Source organism: Salvia hispanica, chromosome 3 (assembly GCF_029641045.1).
Source record: "Salvia hispanica isolate PSC_SH4W2 chromosome 3, Shi_PSC_v1, whole genome shotgun sequence".
NCBI lineage: Eukaryota > Viridiplantae > Streptophyta > Magnoliopsida > Lamiales > Lamiaceae > Salvia > Salvia hispanica.
The window spans coordinates 21,397,520-21,424,018 of NC_142694.1; the positions used below are offsets into that span (position 1 = coordinate 21,397,520).

General features: G+C 35.0%; 1 protein-coding gene across 1 annotated transcript; it reads left to right on the plus strand.

The window, feature by feature from the left end:
• The first annotated feature begins 8,263 nt into the window (after positions 1-8,263).
• On the plus strand, positions 8,264-10,586 carry LOC125210525 (uncharacterized). The gene is made up of 2 exons (XM_048110068.2): positions 8,264-8,768; positions 10,148-10,586. The coding sequence occupies exons 1-2, from the start codon at positions 8,499-8,501 to the stop codon at positions 10,277-10,279; spliced, it is 402 nt and encodes a 133-aa protein (XP_047966025.1). The 5' UTR covers positions 8,264-8,498; the 3' UTR covers positions 10,280-10,586.
• Positions 10,587-26,499: the final 15,913 nt, after the last annotated feature.

The following is a 26,499-nucleotide window of genomic DNA, read 5'->3' on the forward strand; positions in this document are numbered from 1 at the left end:
CAGAAAAGAAAACAAATTAGTTAATGTCAATTTTGGAGAAAAAAAGGCCGTGTGTCTACAAAAGTTCACATGACAATGTGTATATTCACTTGAAAAATTGTGCATATTTGTAATCGAATAAACGTAAAATTTTCCCCAGTCTTAATAATAAGTGGGAACGATTAGTAAAAATCATAGGGATTGAAAAAGACTTTTCCTCACAAAGTAATTCACACACACTATCTTGGATTTATACTAGAGTATATTTAAATAAATAATTCGAAAAGATAATTTATATTTCGATTAGAGTCGGACAAATTATTTTGATGCAAAATTTGAGATTTTCATTATAAAAAGGGAAAATTAAATGGAAGCCACCAACTATGAGGTAGTCATTAAAAATTATACAACTTGTACGAATAGTCCTTTTTTCGTACAATTCTAGTAGATTGTTGAATGTCACGATAATACTGAGGTAGTTTTATTCTAAAATTATACTCTCCTCGTCTAAAAAAATAAAAAATAAGGACATTTTTTTATTTGGGATGTCCCATAAATATATCTCTTCTATTTTTGATAATTCCTTTCTTTTTAATAAGGTGAACCGCATTCTCTACTAACAATACTATAATTAATTTTTCTATCTAGCTCTTTTTTACTTTACCAATTTTGCATTAATTTTCGTGGCATTTTAAATGTTCATATTTTTTAAGGACGGAGGTAATATGTAGTAATATTATGTAGAGTTTATTAAAAGTAAAGATCAATGAACGACATTTCATTTCTAATTCCCATTTTAAAAAAATTTCATCATTTATTAGCTCATTTTTTGAAGTCGGTGAGAATTGTAGACGACTTTAATAATGTGGACGGTGGACTATCATAATTTAAACGTGCGACTATTTTTTGTCGTAAATGTTGGACTAACATAATATAAACGTGCGACTATTTGTTCTGTCGATCCTTTAAGCATTTTGTACTAATGTTATCTACCAAGTGTGAAATCTAAAGGATACTTATAAGTAATGCTCGTGGAAGTAAATACAACCACATCTTAAGAAAAAAACATTTAATTTTTTCTGGCTTCACGTTCCAAATTTGTGAAAAACATTGACAAGTTGGCCTCGTCTAATTTTTTTTATATATCTGTTTCCTAACTAGATATTTTATAGTGTTCTCTTTTAAGTTAAATGAACAAAATAAAATATGAGAGAATAAAGTATAAAGAGTGATGTTTTTATATTTAAAATTGTATTTTTTTCATTTCAGGGAAGATGACTCATTCTTTGGGTAGCACGAGTTTTTATGTAATTTTATTTTGTGTGTTAAGTGAAGAGAGTAAAGTAAGAGAGGATGAATAAAGTAGCGATAAACGTGTTTTATTTTTAGTAATGAGTCATCTTAGTTAAGATAAACCAAACAGAAAAGTGGATCATATTTAGTGAGACAAAGAAATTATCACTTTTGAGGGAGACATTCAAAAATAGAAAATGTAGTAGCTAGAGAGGGTCTAATCATGTCGGAACGACAAACATACTAAGCAAGAAACATAACATGATTCGAATCAATGAATTAGTTTAATGTCAAAGCCCACTTAACACAAATCACGAAGATAGAATTGTACGTAGTATTCAGACACTTGATTTGCACGTACCATTGACAAATTGAAAACAATTTAGCAGTAGTATATGGGTTTTAAATAGTGAGCAAGATGATAAAAATATTGAAAATAATATAGTTAGCAGTACTTATCTGTGTTTCGAATAGTGTGTAAGAAATATTAAAAACATTTTAATTAGGGAAGCCAATCGGGCTAATTTGTTCGGGTTCGGACCAATCCACTCGAGTTGTCAGACTATTTAGGCGCGAGCTATTCGGATTATAACTTTTTCGAGGTATAAATTTTCAAATCTAATACTAATCCACTAGGTTTCGGGAAGACCCATCGGGTTATTCGGCGAAAAAGCTTTCGAAAACAAACTTTTGGAATCAAAATTTTCTTCTGTAAATTGATTATAATTTTTTTTTTCTATATTTAGTTTTAGAATCACATAATACCTTCAAATTTTCATGACTTTCACAAAAATAGTATTGGAGATGAGTCTTTCATCCTAATCTACTATAATATAAATAAAGTTAAATTAAAATTGGAGCGATCGATTTGAATGTAAAGTTTTAATTCGTGTCATTATTTTGGCATTAATGTTCATAATCATTGTTATAACGATAAATAAAGTTGAATTTTGATGGGTTATTTATCAATTTTGTATTGATTGGCTTTGGCGGTGGTCCACCATACATACATCCATTTATGTCATTCGCATGTCGTTGTTGTTTTTCTTCTCCCTTATCAAACCGCTCCCACACGATAATCACCGGTGTCTAATTTTAGCACTCGTGTTTCAACAACTAAAAAGCAATCGAGTTCAATAATGAACTCCTAATGTTACCATTACTACAAAGATTTTTAGATAAAGTTTGTTTAGCAGATGAGTTTCTGAGCTAATTACGTAATTGCATAAACAAAGTTGATAGGTTTATTTGAATCATATGTTTTCAATCACTTCTGTACTGTAATGGAATATATTTACATGTGTAGATGCGAGTTTTAGTGAGAAAATGGCAAAAATCCGCAAAGAATACAAGTAGGAATGTAGAGAGTAGAGAAGATGAAAAAAGGGTTCTGCAAGCTGATGAGAATGATCAATTGGTTCTTGATGCCCATGCCACGAAGTTAGATAATTTGCGAAGATGAGCTAAACAAGTCAAGGGTTCCATCCGTGGACAGAAAAGGAAGATTTTTTTATAGAAGGGGTCATTTACTAACACGTGTCGCGCGTATGGGGTACTATTCTGCTGCTTTGTGGAGTTAATCTAGTTTAATTTTAGCTTTTATGTTTCATTCCTTAGTTCATAACTTAATTTTCTCTCCATTGTTTGTTTTTACTTTCAAATTATATGTCTCCTAGTTCTAAAACTCTCAAATTTTGTTTTTAGTTAAATTTCTGCTTTTGCTTATGAGTGTGAACGCCTATCTACTTTGTTGTTATGAGTTTATGATGTTTTTGCTTTTGAATTTCAAGCACATTTATGGTTAAGTAGTTAGGTATGTTGTTGGTGAAGTAAATATCTGTAGCATTTACTCTTCTTATTCCAAGTGTTCTGTCTCGTTAATTGTCCTTCATTTATCTCTCAATACCCTTCTTAAGAAACACAGTTGTTCTTCATTTCTTATTCACCAAGTTCATCTTTATCCTTGTTTAATACTCCCTCTGTCCTACAATAAAAGTCACATTTTTTTATTTTGGTCTGTCCCACAATAAGAGTCACATTCCACTAACTCATTTCACTCACATTCTATTATAAAACCAATGTATAAAAGTGGATCTCATATACCACTAGTTTTTTCAATCCACTATTCTTTATATTTCTTAAAACTCGTGCCCACACCAATGTGACTCTTATTGTGAGACGAACGAAGTATTAATGTATTGTAATCGGCATGTTTCGTGCACTTTCTTAGACCTGGAAAATATTATAAATCAAAATGAAACTCAGATTACTCGTTATTTTGGAATCAGACAGAAAATCAATATTATTTATACAGTGGTACGATATAATATTCCATTGCATATATGTTAAATTATGAGTTTAATTAATTTATATTCAATGGGTTGGCCCAAGTTCAACCTCTATGGATCTCTAACCTAGCATATATTCAACTCTATAAATAGGGATGGAATGGAGACAGAAATATAACATCCACATTGGAGAGAAATCCTAGTGTGTAGAGAGTAGAGAGGCAGCAACACTATTGTGTGAGAGAGAAATTTTGATTCTCTCCTGATTCATAGGAGAGACGGAATTCTTTTGTATTCTTCTTTACTAGATATAAGTTCTTGTCATCATGCCCATCAACTCATATTTAATCTGAGATTTGCCTACGCAAATGGATGCACATAAGTTTGGCAATACGTTAGAAGTTTGCCTACGTAAAGTACCGACACGATACGTGAAGAAGGTGCAAATCAAAGGTACACATTCATATCTAATTAATTTGCCTTTGTGTAAATTTCGTGTGAATTTATGTGATATATGTTGTGATTTTTATGGTGCAAAATAAGTATACAAAACAAGTAATAAATCCCTAAAAATACAACCTTTGCAAGGATACAGACGTGCAATGCAGTATAAAAGGTGTCGAACCCATAGGAAGGAGATTAATTGCTAAAACTAGTAAACCTAACTAAAAGGCAGTAAAATAGTTGAATTTTGGGTTTTTGATCAAGAGGCGATTGAAGTACGAAACGAGAAGAAAAATACAAGGGAATCACGATAAAGAGGGAAGACTACTCCTAGCTAGTTTTGGGTTGCTTGTTCACATGAATCCTAAAGTCTAATTACTTTCCGTTATTTATCAGAATTGTGTTAATTTTATGCTCTCACGCAACTATCATGGAGTTTTACACCTAGGATAAGCTGATCACGTCTCATAGGCTCTACTCACCAACCCCTCACTCCTACAGTTGCATAGTAAGCTCGGGATTGGCTTCTACGAGGTTCAACACACAAGATCCACCCCGGACTATCCACTGATTAGTTTTAGCCTAGCTTATCTATGTTAGCTCACTACTCCAAGTTAAAGAGACATTGAAGTTAAGGCCATTACCTGATTAAGTTTTCTAGAAAAACCCAACAAGGATTGAAATAAACACATAGACAAGAACCAAAATACGGAAATCAATCAAAACACAATCATGGATTCATATTTACAAGCATTTCTAACTAACTAGGAGTAATCCCTAAAATCTAGCCACTCATAAAGGACAACAATACAGGAAAACAAGTAAATGCTACCATATGGGCAAGATTAGGGAATAATTAGCCTCAAGCTTCTTCTTCTTCCTCCCAATAATGGACTTCAAGCCTCTTTCTCTCTCTAAAAATCACCTCCAGTCGCCAAAAGATGCTTTGGAATTCAAGCCCTAGCTATTTAAATAGTTAGGGCTTAAAAAATAGGTCCAATAACATTTGCCCGGTCGGGAGTTTTGTTGCTTAGAAATCGCCCGATCGGGCATTTTCTTTTTTTGTATCGCGATTTGCAAGCACAGTTTTTGTAAAACAGTTGTATCTTCTTCTACCGGACTCCGATTGAGGCATGCAAGGTATCCACGTGAAGCTCTTTCGACGGTGAATGCAATGGTAGCCTTGTAGAAGCATTTTAAATTAATCTTGAAGGGCTGATTAATGTTCAGATTTGGACTTTTTTTTCCTTTCTCCTCTCTCTCTTAGAGCTTGGTCTTTTGTCCTACAATATAAAAAAAATGAGTCCATTTTTCATCTTAAAAAATGTGTTAAAATAATACAATAAAGGACTACAATTTGATTCACATCAATATATTCGTAGATCTATGTATTTTACACGTAAACCGGTTTTATTCTCATAGGGATCTGTTTGCTTTTGGCGTGTTTCTGTTGTGCAACACTAACAGGATTCACATCACATTTTCCTTAAATACTCCTCCAATCCTAGAACAGTACCACGTGCACGGCACATATAAGTATGTAGCACGCTCTTTAAGAAGTAACTTTTCCGTCTTTCGCAAGCTGGAAATCCCTTCATTTGTTTATTGTAGGCCCACAGATGGGCCAACTTAGGCAATATGGAACAATTAGATCCATCTTCACAACTGCGCCACCCTTCTTCCAACTTCTCTATTTCATGCGCTCCCGCTTATCCTTACCAATATCACACCGAATCCCTGCCAGAAATGCATCTACACATACAAACCAACCCATAAAACATATAGAAAGTGATCGAAAATACGTAACACAAATCAACCTATCGAAGCCTCAGAGAATCTCAATGCACATATTTCATATTCAGATCGATATTCATGACAGAGTTACAATCTCCAGTCTTAATTTTGCCACTGACAACGATACTTCCAATTCGTACTCATGTTGTGACAGTATTAATTCCAACTCTCGTGGAACTAACAAAGACACCTATACCATATGTCATTCCAGACTTCGTTTCTCTAAATGCCAGAGTTCGAGCTATTGAATAGAAAAATAGATCGAACCAAGAAGAAAGGTTCAATGAGATGCCCTAGTCTTTCAAGATGCTCATGAGATGTGTTAAGATTCAGCTACGAAAGTTATATATATGTAACTTGCATGTTAGAGGGCCGAAACAAGACAAATTATTTAGTTGAATCATGAAGAAGTATTTTGGTCGCGATAAGGAATACTATACATGGTTTGAGGACAACTCATTCTGAAGAAACGAGTAACGATGCATACATAGAAATTAATTAGATTAATATTCTTCCCTTCTATAAATTAGCATTTCCGAAATTCATTAATTGTTTTGGTATTTATTTGATTTTCTAAATTGTAGAGATATTAGTGTTGGCAACAACATAATGGAGGGTTAAGAATAGGCTTTGGTAGATCGAAATTCTACCTAAAGATGTTAATGATGCACTTTTTATTAGAACTAAATAATCCTGCAAGTATACAGGGCATATATAGCATAGCTAAATGTTAGTATCGGATATCGAACACAAGGAACACGAACACAAATTGACTATCTTCTACCAGGCTTCTTCTACTAGTTGGAAAAACAAAAGGTTTTGGAATTTTTGAAAATAAAACTTGTAAAAACAAAGATAATACGAATATAGATAAAACACAAAGAGAAATCAAATGAGATAAGGCAATTACAGGATGTGCTTTCACAGTTATAGTTATACAAATTCCAACTACAACACCCTAGCACAATTCATACTTCACTAGAACGAGTCACTACTATATTGTCCGTGCGGCACAAAGTGGATTATAAACACTAGGGTTGTCAATCCTAGATTAATAACTCTTAAAAGCTCCTAAGCCTCTTAATGCTCTCGCTCTCAATTAACAGTGCCGTTTTAAGGGAAGCTAATTGTAACGTCAACTAAGCTCGTCTAGTTCGACAACCACCTCTCACGATTATGTAGCAAGTCAATAGATCATCGCAGAATGTGTCACTCAAACATGAAGCAATTATCCAACACTTAGAATAAAAGCGAAGTAATGAACAAACAAATATTAAATAAAAAGGGATTGTATAACCAAAGTCGCTACTAACACATCCCTAGAATTCTATGAATTTAGTTACACATGGCAGAATAATCTAAAAACATAGTTTGTAGGGTAAACAAAGAAAACAGAAGAACTAAATTGATAAAACCCAAAGGTTGAATCTTTGTAGCCTTGATCTTCTCTTGAATTCTTCTTGAAACACCTTGAACTTGATGAACAATGGAAGAACTCTCAAAATATTCTTGTTCTGGAATTATGCTGCAAAAGATCTCTATTGATGTCTTTCTCTACTTAACACACAAAACATCTCTTAAAATCTCGTGTCCTCACCCGAATATGACATCTAGTATGAGACAAATGAAGTATTTAATCATGTTTGAATCTAATCACATACCCAAAACTATCATTATTAAATGTTTACAATTTATAATGTCCCTAATTTTTATCATTATGTATCAGCCTGATGAGCTAGCTCGGCACGCAGACATTTAAGGTTAGGATTGAAAATTTCCAACTCGATTAGCTCGTACATGACTAACCCACAATCCGAGTAGGGGTGACCCAAAACTACTGGATTACCCGATTTATATCCCTCTATCCTTGGATATATTAAGGTTAGGACTGAAAATTTCCAACTCAATTAGCGATTAACCCACAATCCGAGTAGGCTGACCCAAAACTGCTGGATTACCCGATTTACATCCCTCTATCCTTGGATATATGCAATTAGTTCGGTAAATTGTAATTATTGACAGCTTAATTCTTACTCCCTTCGTTCACCGATAAACATTCCGTTTTGCCATTTCCTCTGTTCACTAATAAAAGTCTCATTTACCTTATTTTATTTTTGGTAATGGACCTTACATACCACTACTTTTTTTCACTCATATTTTATTATAAAACTAATACTTCCGTCGTCCCATAATAGATGACATACTTGGGGAATGACATGGGATTTTTAGAGAGATTGTTTTGTGGGTTAGATGGAGAGAGAAAATAGTATATTTATATTATTGTGAGGGAGAGCTATTTTCAAGAAAGAAAATATAGCATCTTTTGTGGGACAAACTAAAAAGAAAGTATAACATCTACTATGAGACGGAGGGAGTAAATAAAATTAGTAATCACCATTCACTAAGGAGTATCTATATAATCTTTACTCTCTTATTTAATCTGTTTTCACCTTGAATCCAAACAGTATGAAGTTAGACTATGTGTAGTAATGACAGAAACAAAGCCACGACATAATCAAGTTCAACCCATACATTTCTCATATCAATAGCTTCTTCATCTCTCTCCATCTCCAACTGCAAACTGATACAGTTAAAGAAATTTCGATTACGTTCAAAACTCCAATCAACTGCTACTCTCATCCTAAAATCTCGCTTAAAAATCTCATCTTGATAAAAGGGCTTCAACCCAAAATCAGGTATATGGGCGGCGAAGGAGAAGGGCCGCCGCCGCTGTACCAACCGAAAGACGACCACTGGACTCACTTCGACAACTCCGTGAATGCAGTTTCTTTCGGCTTCATCGCCACCGCCATTCTCGTCTCCATGTTTCTTCTCATGGCCATTTTCGAGAAATTCCTCCGAACCACCTCTCCGGAGCTCTCACCGTCGCACCGCCGCCGCCGCCGCTCTGTAATTGAAGCCCAGAATCATGTTGCTGCTTTCAATGCTAAGCTCAGCTCATCTCACAAAGTGAGTTAACTATTACTACTAATTATTCGCTCCGTCCTTCAATATGTGTTCTACACTACATTGATCCAGCACGAGAAGAAAGTGAGTTGAAAAAGATAGTGTTATGTGTCCTACTTTTATCAGTGTCTCACTTATAGTGGGTCGATCCAAAATGGAATACGCTTTATTTATAGTGAGACATAAAAAGTATTAGTTTTATAATAAAATCTAAGTGAAATTAAGTTAGTGGAATATGAAGAACATTACCAAAAGTAATAAAAAAAGTTAGTGGAATATGAAGAATATTACCAAAAGTAATAAAAAGTGAAGTGAGACAATTAATAAGGAACAGACCAAAATGGAAAACTGGAACACATAAAGAGGTACATACGGGTAATTTTCTCTTAAAATCATTTATAGTGCATATTTAATTGCTTGCACTATTAATTAATTAGATAAAGTAATTTAGGAAATTTTATTTTATACTCCTAACAAAGAATTTTAATTAGAATTCATCTTATTGCATCAGATAAGAGGGAATCCGAACCTATAAAGATCCCAAATCTTACTAAGAAGCTACACAAGTACCAACATTGTTGAAAGATTAAATCCTGCAGCATAAACATGGGGCATATGTAGACAAGTAATTAAACAATGGAACTTTGTGTTTTAATTATTGTTTTCCATGTCATAAAGCTCACATTTTCTTGGAATAAAAATTAATTTCATGTGCTTGACCATGTGATTCTAGTACAGTGGGAGTCCTCTTTGTATATGTTAGCTTATAAAATGGTCCCATCTGCAAGTTTGGTGGTTTATTGGTCCCTACCCGCCTTTATAGTTCTTGAATGGGGATAAGCCTCGCGTTGTCGTACGTGACCTCTCTATTCCTCGATCGTTTACTCATTTATGATCACGATTGTCGATCGCCCCCTCCTTGTTCCGGGGACAGGCTACCATGGCTTTAAATTCAATTGTTTCTTGCTATGGAGACTTTGTTTAATTTTATTTGGACTTTGATATATATTAATTGGAGAATGATAATAGACAGTGAGACAGTCTTAGTTGTATGTGTTTGCTAAATGATGGTTGTTGAGATAAGGATAACACTTTGCTTTTGTTTATGTTGGCTTATCCTAAAATTTTAAAGTGTCTTAGGATTATAGAACATCTTGGACTAATTGATTCTTCAATTTGGTGTGATTTATTTCCTCACCCATCATTTTGTACTTGTAATCTTGTAATATATTACGTGTATTGGTATAATTTCTTGGGAATTTGGAACTAAATTGCAATAGTAATCATGTAAATGCGTAGATAGTTTGAACTTTGAGGTCTATTTGATTATGTTGGTGACAACCTTAATATTTTAGTAAATGGTGTACAATTTATTTCCTTAGGCCACGGAGGTTTCTGTGGTGATGCCGGGTGAGAAAGTGCCGACCTTCATCGCTCAGCCAGCTCCGGCTCCTTGCCCTCCGGAGCGTGGCCCATGGCCTCTGCATAATCCCGATGCGCCTGTCCCCGACTAGGTAAAATGTCAAGACTTGTAGAGAGGCCTAATTTCTTTAATTTTTTTTCCTATGGTGTCACGGAGAGAAAGGGTTTTTGTTGTGTGTGTTTTTTCAGATGTTTTTTACAAGTATTTGGCAAATAAATATAAGCATTTAGAAATTAGAGGGTACTTGTGCATAAAAACTATGTATTACTATTATTGCTCATTTTTGTGGATCATTTTTGGCACTTCTTTTCAAGTGTTTTCATATCAATTTCAAGTGTTTTCATATCAAGCAACTTACAGCAGTATAGTTTATTTTTCTTTCATTGGTCGTATAAATGAATATCTGGAGTCAAACTTCATTCCTTTAGATCTTATTTCGCTGTAAAACTAGTTGATGCAAGTATTTTGTTTTAAGAGGATCACAATTCACAAGCCTGTTTAGATTTCAGTTCAGATATTTGCTTATTGAACCAAATTGAATTGAATTTATATTTTTGATTGATGAGTCTTTTGAAAGCATTTATAATTATCAAAAAGGGATTACGATATGGAATGTGACCAACTTTTGGATAAGCAAAATAGTTATATCAACATACTCTCCTGTCTTCAAAGAGTATGAATAATGAGTTCGGCACGAGTTTTAATAAATAAGTGGAAAAAGTAAGAGAGGGAGAGAAATGATAGTGGAAATAATGTTAGTGGAGAGTAAGGTCCATATTATTATAATGATATAAGTTGTTAATAGTAATGGTATAAGTTGTAAATAAAATGATGTGTAGGAGTAGTATATTGTTTGACTTTTTCCAATTAAGAAAGTTCATACTCTTTAGAGACGGATGAAAAAGGAAATAGTTCATAATCTTTGGGAATAGAGGGAGTGATACTTTATCCGTTCTATATTACTTGCACTTTTCTGTTAAGGTTCTCCCCAAACTATTTACACTATTTCCATTATAAGTAAGAATTAGAGTATTTAATGGAGTAGATTATACTCCATCTGTCTCTGAAAATTTATCACTTATTTCTATTTCCGCCCATCACTAAAAATAGTTCCCTTTCACTTTTAACATTTTTGGTAGGGACTCTCTACGTTCCACTAACTCATTCCACCACATTTTATTATACAACTAATATATAAAAGTAGAACTTACATGTCAGTGACTTTTTCAACCCACTTTCTATTACATTTTTTAAAATTCATGTCAAGTCAAATGATGGCAAATTATCTGGGACAGAGGGGAGGGGATAGTTATAAGAGTTTCCTTATTAATTGATTTCTCATTAAACTTAAAGTACTACAGTAATTTATTTATGCAAAATAATCAATCCCAAATTTACGATCTAAAAAAAGTGCTAATAACATGGAACGAAAGGAATAAATCCAACTGGGAAAATATAATGTCCGATTAAATACGTTTGAAAGTTCAATATAATTCGAATTCGAGAAAAATAAATTTCTATTCTATTACTCCCTCCGTCCCACAATAGAAATCACATTTGATGTGGCCACGGGTTTTATTAAAACGTAAAGAATAGTGGGTTGGATATTGGTTTTATAATAAAATGTGAGTGAATTGGTTAGTGGAATGTGTGACCTACTTATCATTTATATAAAAATAAAATAAGACTCTTATTGTGGGACAGACTGAATGGCAAATAGTGACTCATATTGTGGGACGGAAGGAGTAGTACAAATCAATAGTAGTCGTACGGTCTCACCGAGCAACAAGTTCTAGGGCAATGCTTGCGGGTCTAACCGAGCAACAAGTTCGAGGGCAATGCTTGTGATCCAAAAAACTCATCAAGTCTTCAAGTACCATCATGTTCATGATCACTACATCCATTAAAAACAAAAACTATTTTGACCGTGAAATATTCTCCCATTTTGCTACTTTGGTATGTCTATGAACTAAAATTATATTTGCCTTTATCCATTTTTGGTAAAGGAACTCGTCATTCACCAAACTCATTACACTCACATTCATTTATAAAATTAATATATAAAAATGGAGTCCTCTTTCTATTTACTTATTTTCAACTTTCCTTCATAAAATTAAATAATTTCTTAAAACTTGTGTCGAGTCAAAATAAAGAATATAAATGGTAGACCTAGGAGTATAAGCAAGAGGCACATCCTAGCCTTCGAATTATATAAAACGAAAAATATGTTATGATGAGATTCACATGAAACAAAATTTTATCATAGCTTTTCTTAAATGAGAAGTCATAATGGCTAGAATCAATGCATATCTCATATCCTAAAATCCCAAATTCCAATAACTTTAATTGAACTTTACTCCATCAAATAAGGAACCACATATAAATAGTTCTCCGATCCACACATAAATCTTTTTTAGCCGTCTCTAACTTTCATATACAATTTTCAAGGAAAACTAGAAGATTGTAGATTTTTGTAGGGCAAGTCCTATTGAAATTCACCTTTAGGATTGGTAAACATGCATGCATGAAAGAATACGTAAACTGGCCAAAAACATTCTTAGATTATTCACGTGTCATTGAAAACTTAATCCAAACATTCAAAACCTTAACCCACTAGCTATTGACTAGTGTAGGAAAATAAGGATTGATCCCACAGATACAAATGAATTGTAAATACATGTGGAATGCCATTTTGGAAGAGGTTTGGCAGCCGCCTCGGACCAAGATGGGGTTAAGAATTAAACTACTTATGTTTCGACTGAAAACAAGGGACTAAACCGATCAGTTGCCCAAAAGGGTAACATGAGAAATAGATTTGCTAAATACTCCCTTTATCCATAAAAAATAGACCATATTTTTTATTTAAGATTGTCCCTTAAAAATAGATCAATTATATTTTAGCAAACTTTTTCTCTCTAAGAGCATCTCCAAAAAGAAAAGGTAAATGAAAGAGGTATATCCTTTATTTACTTTCTCAAAAAGTGAAAATACCTTTTCAAAAATTGGCACATTTCAAAGCAAAAAGGTATATAAAAAGGTAAATTATTTTCTAAAACAGAATAATAGTACAACATGCATTCCAAAACATAAAGTTGTAATACCTTCTCAAATATCTTCTCCCTTGGAGAATAATTTTTCATGAAAAGAAGACAAATATGGTAGTTATAGGATGTTACCTCTCCATTGATGGAGAGGTAAAGGTACCTGATAAGACTCATTTCGTGCATTAATTGGTCGTGACATCCTTATATCAAAATATAATTTATTAAAATATCTGATCATCATTTTATATCTTATTGTTATTTGTATTATCGATATATTAAGCGAGTATCACAAAGGATAATATTTAGTGTTATGATCAAATCAATATAATAGAATATACTATAGTTTTGAATTCTTAAAAGTGCTTAAAAGCAAATACTATAATACATAGAATGTGTAATGCATATATAATACTTAAAATATTAAATAGTTCATTTAAGTATTTGTATAATGCGTGTATGTGCATGGTATTATTGTGCATGAAAGTATATATATAGGTATGTATATGTATTTGAACATAGTGATTATTAAATTAATACAATAGTATAAATAGATAAGTACCAAATGAATTTAGTTGTAGATAAAATAATTCTAAATAGAATAATAGTAAAGGAGGAAAATGTATGTAGAGCAATAATAAAGAAAAGGATACAATTACACGTATTCAATTGGGTGTATGCGTGTTTACGCGTATCACCCATGCAATAATATTATTCTTTAATAGTACCCTTTTTATTTAAAAGTATATAACATATATTTTCTCACCAGTAGTTTTAACCGACTTGGAGAATTTATATATAAAGGGGGAGTTAGGTGCAAAAGAGAAAGGAAGGGAGGTATCGAAAAGAGAGGATATATATTTCAATAGTGGGAAGTAGAGTACGTAGTAGGAAGAAAAGAGAAAAATGAGCGGTGAGAGTGCTTAGAGTGTCTGTTTCATGTTAAAATATAGAAATTGTGACGGAATAGACGAAATGAATAATTTGGAATGGAAATTCACGGTGCAATAATAAGGAGCATGAATTGTAAAGCGAGAAGCAAAATCAGAAGTCAGATTATATTATTTTTCATGATCGGGTGTGTGTATAAATCACACTCTTATTTTATACGTGTTATGCTATTTCATATGTGTTATGCTACTCTTTTGCTATATGTATCATTAAAGTAATTTATTGGAGTATAAAGTGGGTTAGATGATGTGAACTTAATTGGTGATGTTATTTCATGTGTTATGCTACTCTTTTGCTATATGTATGATTAAAGTAATTTATTGGAGTATAAAGTGGATTAGATGATGTGAACTTAAGAGCATCCCCGTCCGTGCTCTTAGCTAAGAGCACGGAGGTGGGCCCGGATCCATTTTTACTCCTTGTCTTTAGCTAAGAGCACAACACCCACATCCATGCTCTTAGCTAAGGACAAGCTCAAGGGTCCCACCATTCTATTATTCAATTTAAATACTCCAATTATTAAAAACATTTCTACATTATAAAAATACATTAAAAAATAAAAATTACATAATTAAAATCCTAAAAAATAAAAATTACATAATTAAAATACTAAAAAATAAAAATACATAATTAAAATCCTAGAAAATAAAAAATACATAATTAAAATCCTACAAATTAAAAATTACACACGTGGAAGACTAGTCCTCTACCCAATTGTCTCTTGAGACCCCGGATCATTTGCTCATGTGTTGCAAGTTGATCCGGAGTCATCCGAGACGTATCGTTCATATATAGTTGACTCAAGATGGCCCACAACGTGTTGTTCGAGGGTGGAGGAGGCACAAAGGGAACGGGGGCGGCGGGGGCGGATGGAGTCGAGGCGCGACGGCGCGGGCGGTTGGCTGCCGCCTTCTTCCTTCCTTGCGGGTGGGAACTGCTCGGGCCAGCGTCGGGGCTACCCAAGTTAGCTCCGGCAAGCTGGGTAGCCACATCATCGAAGGCGCCGTCGGATAGGGCAACCGACCTGGACCGTTTGCTAGAGGAGCTGGACGAGGATGCTGCTATGCCGCCCCTATACTTCGGATGTTGGCGCCCCTCCTGCCAACAATTGAGGTACTTGAACGGTTTGAACTCCTCTCGTTGGTATGCCGTCAAGGCGGCAATGATGATGTCGAGCTCATTCGTGCCGCTCTCCGCCGACCGCTTTTCCTGGAGGTAAATCCCCTGGAACTTCCCGATTGCCTCGTTGCATCTGTAGATGCAATTGCGAACCATACTATCATTGCGATAGATGGTTCCCGCCGGCCGGGTTTCATTGTAGAGGCGAGTGATGCCACCAATACGTATCCCCGGTTTGGTTCGTGCCGACGTCCGGATCTTCGGAGACTGCCAAGTAGGCTTTGAACATCGCCATCATCTCACCCGGAGTGTACGGGATGCGGGTGCCACGAACAGGAGGAGTAGGAACAGAAGTAGGAGTAGGAGTAGAGCTGTTGCTCCCTCCCGATCCGGGTTCGGGTGCCCACCTGAACCCGGGGGCGTTTAGGTCGTGCAACGGGTAAGGACGGTAGCCACCCGGAGCTTGCGAACCTTGGGTTTGAGGAGGGGCCGTAAATTGGGTTTCCGGACTATATCCGGCCTCGGAGTCGAACCAATCGTGGTTCCAACCGCGATTGCCGGAGGGGTGATCGCCGGAGCCGGACATTGTGTAGTGTGGTGGGAATTTAGATGAGAGAGTATGAGGAAAAAAGATGAGAGAATGTAGATGATGATAGAATAGATAATAGATGAGAATGTGATTTTTTTTGTGTTGGAGTGAGGGTATTTATAGATGAAAATGTGAATTTTGGGGAAAAAAATTTGAAAAATAAATTAAAAGTGGGTAGAAAACGGATATATTTTTTTGGGAAGTGGGAAAATATTTTTTTTAATTTAAAAACATTTTTTAAAATAAATTTCGAATTTAAAAAAAAAACGAAATTGCCAACGGCTATGCCGTTGGCCAATCAGAAGCTGCCACGTAATGTTGCTCAGCGGCACGGACGTGCTCTTAGCTAAGAGCAGCGCCGTGCCGTTGGCACGGACGGACGAGGCTCAACGGCGGACGGACAGCTATGTGCTCAGCGGCACGGACGGACGAGCACCGTCCCTGCTACCACTGCGGATGCTCTAATTGGTGATGTGTTATTGAATATTGATAGTGAAATATGATATGGATATGTTATTGATGCAATTGATATAGTTTACATGGTATTAGAATTATATGAATCATATGATTAAAAAGGATTTGTGACAGTCTCGCTCTGGATCTGAAATCACAATGGAACCTTCGGGTCAATCATATTGGGACCTTTGAGTCAATTACAATGGGACCCTTGGGTCAATCATATTAGGACCTTCGGGTCAATCATATTAAGACCTTCGGGTCAATCACAATGGGACCTTCGGGTCAATCAAATTGGGACCTACGGGTCAAATCACAGTGGGACCTACGAGTCAAATCATATTGGCATATTGGAAATCCTGGGCAAATACCGGGCTTGATTTGTCACAGAATAATAAATTGGACAGAGATGCAAATGCATATGGATCTGAAATTGTTTATGATATTTGATGTTTATTTATGTGTGCGGATTTATAATATTTGTAAATAAGTCTAATAAATGACGGAATTTGCAATTATAGTATTTTGGATTGTGAAATGATTAATATGTAATTTCTTTACTTTAATTTGTATTTGTTTATTATAAATATATACGTAAAATAGGAGGGTGTGACATTGGTTATGGGGTATATTTTGGTGATTTCAATGAACTAACACACGTTTATAAATTTAGGTGCATAGCGAATCTGCTGGACCCAGGAAGCTGATACAAATTTACCAGGCAGATGGAATCAAAGGAAAATCGAAGTGAAGTATGCCAACTCGCAGCCTGACCTAGGAGATCACAGGAGCGATGGCGGGAGCAGTTGTGAAACAAAGAGCAGCTTTTGAAGGATCTTTTAGGAAGGGCAAAAATGAAAAATCAGCGAGGAAAAGCGCCCTAGGGATCCGAGCCGCAACTATAAATAGAGACAACTATCTTGAAGAGAGGCAGCTCCACTTTAGTTTTTGTTCTTAGCTCACTACTCTTCATAATTCACTTTACAATTTTCTCCGTGTACTTAGCTAGAATGGGATGATAATCTGGGGGTTTTGGTGGTTTCCGTTCAGTTTAGTTGTGTAAAACAATCTCGTGGAGGCGAAGATACAATTTAATTTCAGTTCTGTTGTTTCACGACGTGAACTTCATCGTTTTAGAAGCTCGGCGCTGAATAGTTGTGTTCTGAACTTGATTATGATATTATGGCTATTTCAGTTTTTGTTTTGCTTGATTCTGGTGCGTTGACGTTTGGTTTTTACTGATCTAGATGCGTTTAGCAATTGATGGAGTTTGGGTTTTGAATCGGTGAATTCGAGTTGGAGTTTTGTTTATCTGAAGGAAGTAGGGCGAATCTGATGGTAGTGATGTGTAATCCGGTTGAATTGTGTTGTTTTGTATCTGAATTGTGTTGTTTTGTATCGGAATTAAGTTAAAGTTGGTGGATCTGAACGTCTCTGTTTTGTTTCTGCATGATTATGGTTGTTTACTGTTTGTTTTCGATTCTGCTCGACTTAGTAGGTTAGATTTGGTAGTTTTCCGTTTAATCGTCATGTTTAAGTTCGGCTCTGCAATTACTTTGTTCTGATGCTCTGTTTCGTTTAGTTTACTGAAGAAGATGAAGTTAGTTGGTTGTTATAGGTCAGATCTACCTTTTTGCAGCTTTTTTGTCGCAGTAGTCGACTCGGGAAAATGGTCCCCACTAGTTTGCGCAAGTTTGTTCAACCGTTTTAGAAAATTCGCAACATGACCCAGTAGTTGTAGTTGTTTAGATTTCTCTAGTCAAGTTCAAGTTCCTCGAGTCATGCATGCATATTTACGTTCCATGTTTCCTAGGTCTAATAGATACATTAGTTGTCTTTCATTTCCTCTGAGTCTAGTAGTTAAAAAACTTAACCCATGAGTTGCATGGCAGCAGCCAACCCTTTTCCAAGTCATCTTAATACTTTCTAAACTCCCCCATCTCTGTGGGATCGATCCTTACTTCCGTATACTAGCCAATATTATAATGGGTTATGGTTTTGAAGTGGTTTGAGAGTGCACCCAACGACATTCCAGATAGGTTTATGATCTCCTAGATCCTGCGATTTAGTGATTTCCCTAGACCTGTTTGCCTGCTAACACGTAACAACAATCACAAATCCCGAGCACTTCAATACCTCCTCAAAATAGAAAATGTATAATACCTTCTCAAATACCTCTTCCTTTGGAGAATGAATTTTCATGAAAAAAAAGGTAAAATTTTACCTCTCCCCTTGGAGATGCTCTAAGGAGGTGGGTCGCATTCTCCACTAACAATCCTCCAATCACTTTTTTCTTTCTACCTCTCTCTTAATTTAACAATTGTATATTAAAACTTGTGTCATTTCAAACGTTATCTATTTTTTAGGGACGGATGAAGCAATAAGAAAAACAAGACTTTGGACTGGACAAAAAAAAACAATTTACCCGACACACAAAAGTACTAAAAATCAAACAGAATCAGACGAGAGCACCTACTCTAACAAATCTACAAGAATTTATCGCGAATAAACCTACAAGCTGGAAAAATAACTTTGGACACTTAAAGGACTAAAAAGCTGAAAAGCATGCATGGTACATAAAGCCTAAAGTAATTTCAGGGATGATTTATTCTTCTTCAAGTAACAGATACGCTCGGATTTTGCACTATTTTAAGACCGTTATTTGCAAATTTTGGTATTTTGACGTGTTTTGTGAGAAATGTGCATAATTGAGACGAAAAGGGAGCCAAAACACAAAGTCTGGAAATCTGGAGTCAGACGGCGACCGGTGACCGCCGCGAATGTGTGCGGCGACGGACGGCGCCCGGTGGCCTGATCAATGCAGCGGTCCGCCTCGGAAAAATACGCTTGGAAGGGAAGTCTAGCCCGGCGACCACCGGAAGTCGTGCGGCGGTCCGCCCGAAGAGACAGACCTCTGGACTCCAACGCGGCGACCGCCGGCCAAGATACGGCGGCCCGCCGGAGAGGGGCGGCGAATCCGAGATGCCCTGGATTTGCTCCAAGATTTATCATATTTTGAAGATCTTTTCCTTCTACAACAAGGATTGGATTTCCCCTATAAATAAGACCTCAAGCTTCATCAAAAATAGAGAGCTTCTACTTGCAAAATAATTCATAGAGATCAAGAGCTAGAGTACTTCACTTGTGCAAGGAGTTGGAGAAGGATTTCAAGAACATCAAGAACGACAATGATTCAACCTACGGGTTTTATTTGCTTTAGTTTTATGTTCAAATTGTCTTCCCTTTAATCTATGTGTTTAGCTTATTTCATTATGTGTAACTAAACTCATAGGATTCTAGGGATGTGTTAGTAACGACTCTGGTTATACAATTTCAATTTTCTATTTAATATCCGTTTTGTTTTTACTTTTTTTCTTTCCTAAGTTAGTCTTGATGTTGCATGATTGAGTGACACAATTGTGTATGATTTAATATAACTTGCTTCATAACTGTGACAGAGTTCTAGCGAGTTAGATCCACTTAGTAGATGCTACAGTTAGCTTCCCTTAAAACGGCACTGTTAATTGAGAGTGAGGACTTTTCAAGGGTCTTAGGAGCTATTTGGAGTTACGTGTTAGGACTGACAGCCCTAATCATGTAATCAACGTTTGCATCGCATGAGCATAAGCTAGGTGACTCGTCCTATCAAAGTAATAACTGTGCTAGGGTATTGTAGTTTGGAATTTGTATAACCATAACTGTGAACGCACATCCCTAGGATTCCCTTATCTCTATCGATTGTCTCTGTGTTTTATTCGCATTTAGTTGTTAATTGCTTTTTATTGTTTTCTGTTTTCAAAGTTTTCCAAAACCCTCTGTTCTTCCAAATAGTAATTGAGTCTTAGTAGAGGATAGACACTTTTTGTTTGCCTTCCCCGTGTTCGATATCCCGATACTGACCTTTGGCTATACTATATATACTTTGTATACTTGCACGTTTATTTAGTGCTAAAAATAGTGCATCAGTAACCACTAAAAACAAGGAATATGAGCGCCATGGATGAACATAAAAAAAGATAACAAAGCTTACTTCTACTAAAGAGATAAGACTCGAAAGTGGAACACCCTCTAACAGATCTACGCAAATTGACCAACTAGCATGGCGAATGGAACTAGAATGAACTCTAACATGCATCCAACGTTAAATAACTCTAGATCTAACTATTGAAACAACTAACAATTGCAAAAGGCATATAACAAATAGAATTAAAACAACACATTTTGAAACAAACATAAACTTCCAACCAAGTAGCAGCAAAATAACTGAAATTCAAAGCTCTAGAAACATCTAACACTTAAACTACTTGGAAAATGCAAATAAACATGCGGAACTGAAACAAAAAGATTGTATCTTTGCTCCTAATAGCGGTGGAACACCGATGGTGAACTGGCAACGGAAAGAACCTCCCTTTCAAGCTAGGAGGCAGAGAGCATTTTAAGAGTGAAATGAGAACCGAGAGTGTAGACAGTGTATCTTCAATGTTGATTCCCCTTTTATAGGACGTCTCTAAGAAGAAGAAGAGGCCTAGATTCATCCCAACGGAAAAGACGGACTTCCGAATCAAAATCCTATCCCTTATTATCGAGATGAAAATACTATATTTCCCTCCCTTTCTACAAATACACTACTCCATCCGTCCTATTGAAATAGGCTAATTGGGGATGACACTGGTTTTAATGCATAATTGGTAAAATAAAAGAGAAGGAAAAAAAGTGGTTGGAATAATGTACTGGATAGTGAGGCCCATAAATGATTAGGTAAAAGTGAAAGAGAAAAAGATTTTCATACATAGATTTTATGAACTAGTATTTCTCTAGGATGGATGGAAAAGAAAATTCGGCCTATTTCTATGGTACGAAAGGAGCATTGTTTAATACTCCCTCCGTCCCAATAAATATGAAGCGTTTGCTTTTTTGCACAGGATTTTATGTAGTGTTGTTTTGTGAGTTAAAGAAGAGAGAGTAAAGTAAGAGAGAAGTAAAAGTAGAGATAAAATTATTTCTATTTTAAGAAACGTTTCATTTTTAATGAGACGACCCAAAAAGGAAAACATTTCATTTCTAGTGGGACAGAGGGAGTACTTTTAACATAAAAACATGAAGTGGTCTAGTGGAAAAGTATTAATACTCTGATGCATGAATCGATTTGTTCAATTCCCACTTTTGTCATTTGATTTTATTATATTTTTATTTATAATATATTTTATTTAAGTATTAAAATGAATAATACACTCTTCGTCCCTAAAAGTATAAACATTTTGTTCGGCACAAATTTTAATGTATAATTGGTAAAGTGAGAGAGAGATAAAGGATACAGTCACACCCCAACCCCTTTGCCGTAAATAAAATAAACAAATACAAATTAAAGTAAATGAATCATATATTAATTACTAGGGCTGGGGAAAAATACCGAAATACCGGCCTTATCGTATCGAAAAAATACCAAAAATACCGAATTTTCGTATACCGTGACTTTCGGTACGGTATGATACATTACTGAAAGATTCTGGTAAGGTAACGGTATGAATTTTCAAATACCGCGGTATACCGCCGCATACCGAAATTCGGTATATACCGTAAATTAAGGCATATACCGTAAACTAAGGTATATGCCACAAAAATATAAACACAATTATATATAAAATATATTTTATATATTTTTAAATTATAAAATCTATTGTGAAATATAAATATAATTATGAATAAATTATATTTAATTTATTTTTAAAATTATAAAATATAAATAATATTTTAAATACTCTAATTTTCTATTTTAATTGATGTTGAGAGTCAGGTATACCGAAAAAGTAAAGTATACCGAACTTCGGTACAGTATACCGAAAATGAGGTACGGTATCGGTATGAAAATTCGTCATACCAAAAATAAGGTATACCGAAGTTCGGTATACCGAAAACTTTGGTAAGATAAAGGTATGACTTTTTCGCATACCGTATTTACGGTAAGGTATACGATATGGTGGTTTCGGTAAGGTATACCGTACCTACCCAACCCTATTAATTACATCACCATTAAAATTATATAATGACAAAATGCATCATTATCAGCCTTATTTACAAATATTCTAAACCAACATATATAACCATAAATTTAAAAAACAATTTCATATCCTTATGCATATGACTCTTTGTTCAATTTATTATATGGCTGACAATTTTCGACACGACACGATAATCCGACACGAATCCGCACGAAATTATTGGGTTTAGGTCAAGCCTTATTGGGTTCATGTCATTATCGGGTTGACCCGTTAAGAACCCAATAATATTATTATTTTTATTATTATTTAACAAAAATTATTTTACTTTAATTTTTTTAATTCATGTAATTCAGGTTTAAATGGTATAAAATGGATTTTAATTGTGTAGTTAACGTGTCGTGTCAACCCATATTATATCGTGTCGTTAACGGGTTCGTGTCGGGTGCGGGTCGAGTTCGGATTTGAAGGTAGCAGGTCGGGTTCGTGTTAGGATTTACAGTTCCCTTGACATGTTAGGTTGGGGTTATGCCTTATTGGGTTGAGTAGTTATCAGGTTGACCCGATAAGACCCAATTCGCACGCTGTAATTTATTATTTTGTGACAGATCAACCCTGATATCTACCAGAGATTCTCTCTGACCCGAAGGTCCCTCTGTAATTGGACTCATAAGTCCCTCTATAATTTGATCTGTAGGTCATCTATAATTGACCTGAAGGTCCCTCTGTATTTGACCGGTAAGTCCTTTTGTGTTTGACCCGAAAGGTCTCATTTTATTTGACCCGAAGGCCCATCTATAATTCCAAATTTAGTGCAAGACCATCACAGATCCTCTTTAATCATATGATTCATAATTTTATATAATTTCAAAACTTATCAATAAAACATATCAATTGCACCAATCACATATTCCTATCATATTCAACTATTGAGATAAAATAATACCCAATCATATGAATATTTACTCTAATTCAACACCTCACAATCAACCACATAAAAGAAATAAAATAAAAAATGTGATTTACAGTTGCTAATTAGTCGCAGACTATTTACCATTGCTAATTTGTTGGTAATTTAGTAACAAAATTTTATGTTGCTACCTACTAGTGAAAATTATTCTGTTTTTACCAACAACATTCTTATGTTGCTACTTACTAGTGAATATCAATTCGCTGCAATATTGTTGGTAATTTATTACCAGTGACATTTGTTCGTTACTACTTACTCCCTCCGTCCCAGATTAAGAGTCACTTTTTGCCAAAAAAGTTCGTCCAAGTTTAAGAGTCACATTTAGAATTTTCCATATTTGGTCATACAATTTTACCCCATTGTTCATCAAAATGCCATTATCTACATTAAAATAAACCAAAACAAAAATAAAAATTCACAAAGTCAAACGGAACTCACCTTCAACTAACTCACTTCATTTATTACACACTTCACCATCTCACTTCATTTATTACACACTTAAACTCTTTCTTAAAACCCGAGTCATAACAATAAGTGACTCCTAATCCGGGACGGAGGGAGTACTAGTGAAAATTAGACTGTTGTAATTCTTTTGGTAATTTATTTACATTTGTCTGTTGCTACTTCCTAGTGAATATCAATCCGCTGCAATATTGTTGGTAATTTATTATCAGTGACATTTGTTCGTTGCTACTTAATAGCGAAAATTAGACCGCTGTAATTTTGTTGGTTATATATTACCAACGACATTTGTCTGTTGCTACTTACTATTGAATATCAATCCGCTGCAATATTATTGGTAATTTATTACTTGAGACATTTGTTCGTTTGAAGATATTACTCCCAAGTGAATTGTCTTCCCCGGCAACGGCGCCAAAAACTTGATGCACTTTTTTTTAGCACTAAATAAACCTGCAAGTATACAGAGTATATATAGTATAGCTAAAGGTCATTACCAGGATATCGAATACAGGGAAGACAAACACAAAGTGTTTATCCTCTACTAGAACTCAATTACTATCTGGAAGAACAGAGGGTTTTGGAAAACTTTGAAAACAGAAAACAATAAAAAGCAATTAACAACTAAATGCGAATAAAACACAGAGACAATCGATAGAGATATTAAATAGAAACAAAACGGATATTAAATAGAAAATTGAAATTGTATAACCAGAGTCGTTACTAACACATCCCTAGAATCCTATGACTTTAGTTACACGTAATGAAATAAGCTAAACACATAGATTAAAGGGAAGACAATTTGAACATTAAACTAAAGCAAATAAAACCCGTAGGTTGAATCCTTGTCGTTCTTGATGTTCTTGAAATCCTTCTCCAACTCCTTGCACAAGTGAAGTACTCTAGCTCTTGATCTCTATGAATTATTTTGCAAGTAGAAGCTCTCTAATTTGATGAAGCTTGAGGTCTTATTTATAGGGGAAAGTCAATCCTTGTTGTAGAAGGAAAAGATCTTCAAAATATGGTAAATCTTGGAGCAAATCTAGGGCATCTCGGATTCGCAGCCTTTCTCCGGCGGGCCGCTGCACCTTGGCCGGCGGTCGCCGCGTTGCAATCAATCACTTTTCTTTACTGTTTTATACATGTCATTCCATCAATTTTTTCATTATTTAATTATGCTATATATATAATGTGTGTTGATGCACTTTTTATTAGCTCTAAATAAATATGTAAATATACAGAGTATATATAGTATAAATAAAGGTTAGTATCGGATATCGATCATGGAGAAAATTATTATAGATTTGTTGTCATCTACTAAGCTTCTTCAACCATTTGGAAAAACAAAGGTTTTAGTTTTGAAAAGTAAAAATTTGTAAAATAAAGTAAGCAAATAAAAGATCCAGATTGAATCATAAAGATAAATATATGAGATAAGGAAATTTCAGGGAGTGCTTTCACAGTTATTGTTTATACAAGTTCCAACTACGACACCGTAGCATAGTTCATACTTTACTAGAACGGGTCACATAAATATTGTCCATGTGGCAGAAAGCAGATCACATATACTAGGGGCGTCAATCATAGATTTGTAACTCTTAAAGGCTCCTCAGACTCCTAATGTTCTCGCTCTCAATTAACAGTACCGTTTTAAGGGGAATTAATCGTAACGTCAACCAAGCTCTTCTAACATGCAAACCTCCTCTCACTATTATGTTGCACGACAATAAATCATCATAGAATGTGTCACTCAAACATGAAGCATTATCCAACACTTAGAATAGAAGAAAAGTAATAAATAAAACAGATATTAAATAAATAGGAACTGTATAAACCAAAGTCGTTACTAACACATCCCTAGAGCTAGAAGTCTATGAATTTAGTAGGGAAAACATAATAACTGTAACAATAGAACCCAAAGGTTGAATCTTGTAGCTTTGATCTTCTCTTGAATCCACTCTTCAAACTCCTTAAGCAATGATAAACAGTGGAAGGAACTCTCAAATATTATGCTCCGAAAAATATGCAGCAAAAGGTTCCTTTAATAAAAGCTTGAGGGCGTATTTTAGCCTTTAAGTCGTGTGTCATAATATGATAAATATTCAGCATAGTATGGTAAGTCTTAGAGAGAAAATAGGGCAATTTCTGTGTGTCGCGTTTTTCCAGCGGGCCGTTGCACTTTGTTCAGCGACCGCTGCTAATCATTCTGTAGCTAATGTATCTCGATTAGCGGTCGCTGGCAATCATTTCGTAGCTACTAGATCTAAATCAGCGGTCGCTGGGCGTGTTCTTCTTTTCAGCTCTATTTTCCAAAGCGGACCTCTATAAGGGCATCTGTAGATGGCGGCCAGGGTTCACTGGCAAAGGTGCATCGGACCGCTGGCAAAGGTGGAGCAGACCGCTGGCTGGCTCAAATAGTCCAGATTTCCATCTTTGACTTTTTGCTATAATTTTAGGCTTTATTTTGCATATTTCTCACAAAACACGTCAAAATACCAAAATAGATAATATATGCAAATAATGGACATGTAATGCAATTTTGACAGTCAAAACAGAAGTCTTAATTCAGTGCAAAATCCGAGCGTGAATTAAAACTATAACTATGTTGAATCGATCAGTACGCTAAATATAACTTTAAGGTTCCCACTAAATATATCTATAACATAAGTGAAAATACAATATACAATAACAGTAAAATATGTTAATGTGCAAAATAATACATGTTTCGGG

Excerpts from the sequence above, each read along its gene's own strand:
- LOC125210525 (XM_048110068.2), top strand. The coding sequence starts at position 8,499 with ATGGGCGGCGAAGGAGAAGGGCCGCCGCCGCTGTACCAACCGAAAGAC. Across the intron at positions 8,769-10,147 it reads AGCTCAGCTCATCTCACAAA|GCCACGGAGGTTTCTGTGGT; the intron begins GTGAGTTAACTA and ends TTATTTCCTTAG.